We start from the raw sequence: 9,715 nt of genomic DNA on the forward strand, positions 1-9,715 counted from the left end.
GACACAAACAATACTTTTGGGAACTTGAAGCAGGAAGTAGTCTGCACTAGACAAACGATACATCTGGGAACATGAAGCAGGAAGTAGTCTGCTACGACACAAACAATACTTTTGGGAACTTGAAGCAGGAAGTAGTCTGCACTACACAAACGATACATCTGGAAAACATGAAGCAGGAAGTAGTCTGCTACGACACAAACGTTACATTTGGGAACTTGAACCAGGAAGTAGTCTACACTAGACAAACGATACATTTGGGAACTTGAAGCAGGAAGTAGTCTGCACTAGACAAACGATACATTTGGGAACATGAACCAGGAAGTAGTCTGCACTACTAGACAAACGATACATCTGGGAACATGAACCAGGAAGTAGTCTGCTACGACACAAACGATACATCTGGGGAACATGAACCAGGAAGTAGTCTGCTACGACACAAACGATACATCTGGGGAACATTAACCAGGAAGTAGTCTGCTACTACACAAACGTTAAATTTGGGAACTTAAAGCAGGAAGTAGTCTGCTACTACACAAACAATACATCTGGGAACATGAAGCAGGAAGTAGTCTGCTACTACACAAACGTTACATCTAGGAACATGAACTAGGAAGTAGTCTGCTACTACACAAACAATACATTTGGGAACTTAAAGCAGGAAGTAGTCTGCTACTACACAAACAATACATTTGGGAACTTAAAGCAGGAAGTAGTCTGCTACTACACAAACGTTACATTTGGGAACTTAAAGCAGGAAGTAGTCTGCTACTACACAAACAATACATTTGGGAACTTAAAGCAGGAAGTAGTCTGCTACTACACAAACAATACATTTGGGAACTTAAAGCAGGAAGTAGTCTGCTACTACACAAACAATACATTTGGGAACTTAAAGCAGGAAGTAGTCTGCTACTACACAAACGTTACATTTGGGAACTTAAAGCAGGAAGTAGTCTGCTACTACACAAACAATACATTTGGGAACTTAAAGCAGGAAGTAGTCTGCTACTACACAAACAATACATTTGGGAACTTAAAGCAGGAAGTAGTCTGCTACTACACAAACAATACATTTGGGAACTTAAAGCAGGAAGTAGTCTGCTACTACACAAACGTTACATTTGGGAACTTAAAGCAGGAAGTAGTCTGCTACTACACAAACATTAAATTTGGGAACATGAACCAGGAAGTAGTCTGCTACTACACAAACAATACATCTGGGAACACGAACAAGTAAGTAGTTTGCTACGACACAAACGATACAAATGGGAACATTTCCAGACAATGAAGGGGTGATTAAGATGATGAAGTTGTCGTTGAACACAACCTGTGTTGTGTGTTCATTCCCTAACAAAACTAGTGGTGTGCCTAATGTAGTGTCCAGGGGGAAAGAAGAAGCCAGCAGACCTCATGTGACTTAAGACTTTGGTCCGGGACGCTCCAACGTGCTAACCTCATGACTGCCGCAGAGGACCTCCTCCGACTATTTGGTGCGTGGAGCAAACAGGAAACGGTGGAAGTGGGACGAGGCGGCGGTTCACGCGTCCGAGCCCGCCTGCCTGCGCTTGGAGGGCGGGACCAGGCGGCTGGGCAGCTCGGGGGGCAGACCGTGACCCTCCAGCTTGACCTCGATCAGGTGACTGGCCAAGGCGAACTCCTCCTCGTCCAGCATGCCGTCTCGGTCCACGTCGGACAGCTTCCAGATGCGACCCAGCACGGAGTTGGGCAGGCGGGAGCTGACCATCCAGTCCTTGGCCTTGGTGCCGCTCAGCTTGCCCTCGTTGGGCGCCAGGTTGTAGAAGATCTCGTCGTACTTGGGCTTGTCCTTGGTCACCACCCACATCTCCTCCTCCTCGCAGCCCTCGCCGTCCTCCTCGCCAAAGTGTTCGCCCTCGCCGAAGGGGCCGGCACGCGTGCCCAGGAAGGCCCCGCCCTGCACGCCGGGCTGCTCGCCCGCCTCCAGCTCCTCCTGGCGTAGGAGGGGCATCAGCTTGGCGATGTCCACCGACAGCAGCTCGTCCAAAGCCGCCATCAGGTTGGGCTTGAGGGTTTTGAACTTGGTGAAGTCGTGCACCATCAGTTGTTCCTGAACATCAACAGGAAATGTACCCTTAAACCATCCATCCATCCAACAATATACCTTCTACCTTTCAACCATCCATCCATCCAACAATATACATTCTACCTTTCAACCATCCATCCAACAATATACCTTGTACCTTTCAACCATCCATCCATCCAACAATATACCTTCTACCTTTCAACCATCCATCCACCTAACAATATACCTTGTACCTATCATCAGTTGTTCCTGAACAACAACAGGAAATATACCTTTCATCCATCCATCCAACAATATACCTTCTACCTTTCAACCATCCATCCATCCGACAATATACCTTGTACCTATCATCAGTTGTTCCTGAACAACAGGAAATATACCTTTCATCCATCCATCCAACAATATACCTTGTAGCTTTCAACCATCCATCCATCCAACAATATACCTTGTACCTATCATCAGTTGTTCCTGAACAACAGGAAATATACCTTTCATCCATCCATCCAACAATATACCTTGTACCTTTCAACCATCCATCCATCCAACAATATACATTCTACCTATCATCAGTTGTTCCTGATCAACAACAGGAAATATACCTTTCATCCATCCATCCAACAATGTACCTTGTACCTTTCAACCATCCATCCATCCAACAATATACCTTCTACCTTTCAACCATCCATCCATCCATCCATCCAACAATATACCTTTTACCTTTCAACCATCCATCCATCCAACAATATGCCTTCTACCTATCATCAGTTGTTCCTGAACAACAACAGGAAATATACCTTTCATCCATCCATCCAATAATATACCTTGTACCTTTCAACCATTTATCCATCCATCCAACAACATACCTTGTACATATCATCCATCCATCCAACAATATACCTTGTACCTTTCAACCATCTATCCATCCACCCAACAATATACCCTGTACCTTTCATCAGTTGTTCCTGAATAACAACAGGAAATATATACTTTGGTTTGCTCCACCCACACCTCCCGCTGTACATCCAACAATATACCTTGTGCCTATCAACCATTCCATTCATCCATCTAACAATATACCTTGTACCTATCAACCATCCATTCGTCCATCTAACAATATACCTTGTACCTATCAACCATCCATCCATCCAACAATATACCTTGTATCTATCATCAGTTGTTCCTGAACATCAACAGGAAATATATATTTTGGTTTGCTCCAACCACACCTCCCGCTCTACATCCAACAATATATTTTGTACCTATCATCCATCCATCCAACAATTTACCTTGTACCTTTCAACCATCCATCCACCCACCCAACAATATACCCTGTACTTATCATCAGTTGTTCCTGAAGAACAGGAAATATAGACTTTGGTTTGCTTCACCCACTGCAGACTGTCCACCCACACCTACCGCTGTACATCCAACAATATACATTGTACCTTTCAACCATCCATCCATCAAACAATATACCTTGTACCTGTCATCCATCCATCCAACAATATACCTTGTACCTATCATCCATCCATCAAACAATATACCTTGTACCTGTCATCCATTCATCCAACAATATACCTTGTACCTATCATCCATCCATCCAACAATATACCTTGTACCTATCATCCATCCAACAATATACCTTGTACCTATCATCCATCCATCCAACAATATACCTTGTACCTATCGACCTTCCATCCATCCAACAATATACCTTGTACCTATCGACCTTCCATCCATCCAACAATATACCTTGTACCTATCGACCTTCCATCCATCCAACAATATACCTTGTACCTATCGACCTTCCATCCATCCAACAATATACCTTGTACCTATCATCCATCCATCCAACAATATACCTTGTACCTATCGACCATCCATCCAACAATATGCCTTGTATCTATCGTCTGTCCATCCATCCAACAATATGCCTTGTATCTATCGTCTGTCCATCCATCCAACAGTATACCTTGTACCTATCATCCATCCATCCAACAATATACCTTGTACCTTCAATCCATCTATCCAACAATATACCTTCTACCTATCATCCAACAATATACCTTGTACCTATCGACTATCCATCCATCCGTCCAACAATATACCTTTTACCTATCATCCATCCATCCAACAATATGCCTTGTATCTATCGTCTGTCCATCCATCCAACAATATACCTTGTACCTATTGTCCGTCCAACCTTCCATCCAACAATATACCATGTATCTATCGTCAATCCATCCATCCATATATCCCACAATATACTGTTTCTATCGTCCATCCATCCAACAACATAGCATGTATCTATCATCAATCTATCCCTCCATCCATCCCACAATATACTATGTTTCTATCGTCCGTCCGTCCGTCCGTCCATCCATCCAACAAAATACCTTGTATCTATCGTCCATCTGTCTGTCCATCTATGCTTTTATCTGTTCATCCATCCAACAATATACCATTTACCAATCGTCTGTCCATCCAGCTTTCCATTAGTCTGTCTTATCCATTTATCGGTCTATCTGTTAATTCGTCCAACCATCTACTCATCCAGCCATTATTCCATCCATCAGTCTATCGCTCCATCTGTCTGTCCATCTATGCTTTTATCCCTTCATCCATCCAACAATATGCCATGTATCTATCTACTATGCATCCATCCACCTATGTGCCCCTCCATCATTTGTCCTTTTTATCCATCCACCTATCCGCCATCCATCCATCCATCCATGGTCCTACCTGCATCTTGGCGCAGTCGGGGAAGTCTCCAGCAGAGATGTTGTGCTGCAGTTGTATCTTGGAGAAGATGACGGGCAGCTGGTAGATGAGGTTCTTCTTCTTGTTGTCCTTCCGGAAGACGGAGGGCATCTCCTGCTTCAGGTAGCTGATGATGTGAGCGTGCACCTGAAGTCAGAGAGAGAAAGAATTCCTGGGTCTGCTTATCCGGACGTTCCTCCCACACAAAAAGCGAGACCCACCCGGACCAGGCGCGCTCTCTTCACCAGGTCGTTGAGCTTACGCAGAGCCGCGTTCCTGGGAAGGTTCTGGATGTCAGCGAAGAGATCCTCCTCCTCCAGCTCAAACAGCTTGCGGTTGTCCGACACCATCAGGGGCTCGGACCAGAAGGAGCCGATGTAGACCCTCAGGACCTCCGGGGTGCCGAAGACTTTCCCCAGGGACCACATGAGCGCGCCGTAGACTCTCATGAGCTGCTGGGTGCCCACCATGTCGGCCTTGTTGAGGACCACCCGCAGCTTGTCCTCGTTCCCCTTCAGTGCCCCGATGGCCTCCGCAAACTCGTCAGAGATCTCCAGCTTGTGGGCGTCAAAGAGCAGGATGATGCGGTCCACGCGCTCGGCGAACCAACGCAGCACGGCTGGGAAGTCGTAGCCTGGCGGGGGTCAAAGACATGTAGTGATACTGAGCTGTTGTTGAGCCTTTCATCAAAACAACAGGTCTTCATCCTACAAGTTTGTCAAATTATCGGCCCATTTCCAAATGACCTTTTGTGTCAAAAATGTTGGAGAAATGTGTTTTGGCGCAACTGCAGCCTTTTTTAGATGAAAATACCACTTTAGATCCATTTCAGTCTGGATACAATGCTTTGCATCTGCACTTTTAAAGGTTTTTGATGGTTTGCTTTTAATGTCTGATACTGGCAGCTCTGCCATTTTAGTGCTTGTAGTAGTAACATGGAGTAATATGTAGTAACATGTAGTAGTAACGTGTAGTAACGTGTAGTAATATGTAGTAACATGTAGTAACATGGAGTAATATGTACTAACATGTAGCAACATGGAGTAATATGTAGTAACATGTAGTAACGTGTAGTAGTAACATGTAGTAGTAACGTGTAGTAGTAACATGTAGTAATATGTAGTAACGTGTAGTAGTAACATGGAGTAATATGTAGTAACATGCAGTAACGTGTAGTAGTAACATGGAGTAATATGTAGTAACATGTAGTAACGTGTAGTAGTAACATGGAGTAATATGTAGTAACATGTAGTAACATGTAGTAGTAACGTGTAGTAGTAACATGTAGTAATATGTAGTAACATGTAGTAATATGTATTAACGTGTAGTAGTAACATGTAGTAATATGTAGTAATATGTAGTAACGTGTAGTAGTAACATGTAACGTGGAGTAGTAACATGTAGTAACGTGGAGTAGTAACATGTAGTAATATGTAGTAATGTGTAGTAGTAACATGTAGTGATGTGTAGTAGTAACATGTAGTAGTAATATGTAGTAATGTGTAGTAGTAACATGTAGTAATGTGTAGTAGTAACATGTAGTAACGTGTAGTAGTAATGTGTAGTAACATGTAGTAGTAACATGTAGTAACGTGTAGTAGTAACGTGTAGTAGTAACGTGTAGTAGTAACAAGTAGTAACGTGTAGTAGTAGTAACATGTAGTAACGTGTAGTAGTAGTAACATGTAGTAACGTGTAGTAATATGTAGTAACGTGTAGTAGTAACAAGTAGTAACATGTAGTAACATGTAGTAATGTGTAGTAGTAACATGTAGTAATGTGTAGTAGTAACATGTAGTAATGTGTAGTAGTGACATGTAGTAACATGTAGATGTAATGTGTAGTAACATGTAGTAGTAACATGTAGTAACGTGTAGTAGTAACGTGTAGTAGTAACGTGTAGTAGTAACGTGTAGTAGTAACGTGTAGTAGTAACAAGTAGTAACATGTAGTAACGTGTAGTAGTAGTAACATGTAGTAACGTGTAGTAATATGTAGTAACGTGTAGTAGTAACGTGTAGTAGTAACATGTAGTAACGTGTAGTAGTAGTAACATGTAGTAACGTGTAGTAATATGTAGTAACGTGTAGTAGTAACGTGTAGTAGTAACATGTAGTAACGTGTAGTAGTAACAAGTAGTAACATGTAGTAACGTGTAGTAGTAGTAACATGTAGTAACGTGTAGTAATATGTAGTAACGTGTAGTAGTAACATGTAGTAACGTGTAGTAGTAACAAGTAGTAACATGTAGTAACATGTAGTAGTAGTAACATGTAGTAACGTGTAGTAATATGTAGTAACGTGTAGTAGTAACAAGTAGTAACATGTAGTAACGTGTAGTAGTAGTAACATGTAGTAACGTGTAGTAACATGTAGTAACGTGAAGTAGTAACAAGTAGTAACATGTAGTAACATGTAGTAATGTGTTACTTGCAGCGTGAATGACAAAAAGAAAGAAAAAGTTGGAAGCGTGTCTCGTGGAATCACGTTGATGTGATTTCCGCTGAGTCGTCGTTGTTGTTGTTGTTGTTGTTGTGAGTAGGCGGCCATGTTAGCTAGCGGCCATGTTGGCAGGCGGCCATGTTAGCTGGCGGCCATGTTGGCAGGCGGGCGTGGGTGTCTGCCCTCTGCGACCTTTCTCACCTCTGCTGACTCTCTGCTTGGCGCCTGACAAGATGCCGGGCGTGTCGATGATGCTGATGCTCTCCAGGACCTGGTTGGACATCTGGGCACACTGGAACCTGCCGGCTCACAAACAAACATGGCTGCTCAGCACTAGTCTCTGAGAGGGGAGGGAACGTCCCCCTCATTGTGTGGCGGCGCTCATTACTGCCGCTTCCTGAGAGGAAAAGCAGGGGCGGTCCAACAATGGCGGCTTAACGACGTGCGCCTTGCAACAACAAGAGCACTTCCTGTGGCGAGTCCCCGGGCAGGAAGTGGAAGACAAACACTCCTGCCGAGGGAGTCCCTTTGACGCAGGAGGTGGAAAAAGCTGCTGGAGGAACGCACCTGTTGAGGAAGGTGTTCCCGAAGGGGTTGAGCTTCCGGAAGGGCTTGTTGGGGTCCACGATGAGGGCGTTCCCGGGGATGACGCTCTCCACCTCGCCGTGCATGATGGCGGTGAAGCAGTCGGTGGTGGGCTCGGGTCCCACCCGGCTCCCGGGGATCTCCTGCTCCAGCAGATACCTGTGGGCTCACACGCAGGACGTGACAGGAGCTCCGCCCACCCACCCCACCCCCTCGCCGCCCGGTTCTCACTTGATGAAGGTGGTCTTCCCGGTGGAGTACTGGCCCACCACCAGGACCATGGGCTTGTTGTCGAAGTCGGCGTCCTCCAGGCTCAGCGAGTGGAAGTCGTGGAAGCCGTAATACTGCTCCAGCGGGAGGAGCTTCTTGCGGTACAAGGACTTGAGGCCCTCGGTGACGGTGCGGATCACCTCCGGCGCCTTCTTCACGTTCTTGCGCCCCCAGCGTGACATGCTCGTCCCCGTTTCAGCGCTTTGCCCTCGGGACCGCTCGGGAGTTCTGGGAAAAAGGAGAGGACATGCGAGGACACGATGAGAGCGCCGCCTACTACTACTACGACTCGGGGAGGGCCGTGGCGCCTCCGGCGCAGATGTGGAATCTGGAGGGAGGTCCCGTGCTCCGCAGGAGGCGGCGAGGCCTTGTCGGAGCACGCCTGGGAGGGAAAGGCCTGGAAAAGTTTCAAACTGAAGTCCGCCTGCCAGAAAAACTCTTTAGTAGCGGGGTGTGAAGTGAGGAGCGCATTCCTCACACACACACACACACACACACACACACACACACACACACACACACACACACACACACACGCACACACACGCACACACACACGCACGCACTTTCAACACAAGGTGTCTCATTTATGAGCGGTCTGGCGGAGAAGAAAAGTGCCTGAAGGAAAGTCCCAAGACCCAAGATCAGAAGAAAGATGAAGAAAGACGCGTCACATTTTCCTCCAAAATAAAAGTCTTTACCTTCTCTGGTCTTGTGGACAAGATGAGGGAAAAGGCAGCAGCAGCTGATACTTGTGTACCTGGCTGGTCCAATAGGAGGGCTCCGTCAGCTGGGTGGGTGTGGTTCCTCCTTCCTCTGAGGGTGATGTGGTTCTCTTCTCCGCTCGCTGCAAACACCACCGTCCTCGGGCTCCTCCTCCTCCTCCTCCTCACGAGGACCGCCCCCCCCCCCCCCCCCCCCCCCCCCGCCTCTGCAGGTTGCCTAGCGACGCAGCCCGCCGCACAAAATACTCCAAGCAGGGAGGATGAGCCAATGGCGGCAGGCGGGGGGGCGCCCAGCAGGCTGTCAATCAAATACTTCACTCAAGCACGCCATCACATGAGATGTAAACACCACTTCCTGTTGACTTGCAGCGCTTCTTTTTACACTTGAACAAGGTTGTTAATGACTAGGTTAAGTCAGAATATGAACATTATTGACTTCTTTTTACACTTTAACAGCAATTAGCAAGTTAAAAATAGTGTTTTTAAGTCAGAATATAAACATTGTTGACTTCTTTTTACACTTAAACAACAATTGACAAGTTAAAAATAGTGTTGTTAGTTAGAATATTAACATTGTTGACTTCTTTTTACACTTAAACAGAATTTAACAAGAAAAAAACTGTTTTTAAGTCAGAATATCAATATTGTTTGACTTCTTTTTACACTTTAACAGCAATTAAGTTAAAAATAGAGTTTTTAAGTCAGAATATAAACATCGTTGACTTCTTTTTACACTTTAACTGCAATTAACAAGTTAAAATAGAGTTTCCAAGTCAGAATATAAACATTATTTACTTATTTTTACACTTTAACAGCAATTAACAAGTTAAAAATAGTGTTTTTAAGTCTGAATATAAACATTGTTGACTTT

At 45.0% G+C, this 9,715-nt stretch overlaps 1 protein-coding gene and 1 long non-coding RNA gene across 2 annotated transcripts in view; both read right to left on the minus strand.

Moving 5' to 3' along the window:
• LOC133614177 (uncharacterized) overlaps window positions 1-404 on the minus strand; it is a 1,176-nt gene extending 772 nt beyond the window's left edge. The window contains exon 1 of the long non-coding RNA XR_009816538.1: window positions 333-404. This is a non-coding gene — a long non-coding RNA (uncharacterized lncRNA). The remainder of the gene's footprint in view (window positions 1-332) is intronic.
• Window positions 405-1,078: 674 nt separating this feature from the next.
• Window positions 1,079-8,958, minus strand: ehd2b (EH-domain containing 2b). The gene is made up of 7 exons (XM_061972349.1): window positions 8,821-8,958; window positions 8,081-8,347; window positions 7,832-8,008; window positions 7,466-7,563; window positions 5,044-5,456; window positions 4,805-4,969; window positions 1,079-2,086 (listed from the first exon to the last, which is right to left on the minus strand). Exons 2-7 carry the CDS (start codon window positions 8,299-8,301, stop codon window positions 1,538-1,540), a joined length of 1,623 nt encoding a protein of 540 aa, XP_061828333.1. The 5' UTR covers window positions 8,302-8,347; window positions 8,821-8,958; the 3' UTR covers window positions 1,079-1,537.
• Between the last annotated feature and the right edge of the window lie 757 nt (window positions 8,959-9,715).

The sequence above is a fragment of the Nerophis lumbriciformis genome, linkage group LG17 (assembly GCF_033978685.3).
Source record: "Nerophis lumbriciformis linkage group LG17, RoL_Nlum_v2.1, whole genome shotgun sequence".
Lineage (NCBI taxonomy): Eukaryota > Metazoa > Chordata > Actinopteri > Syngnathiformes > Syngnathidae > Nerophis > Nerophis lumbriciformis.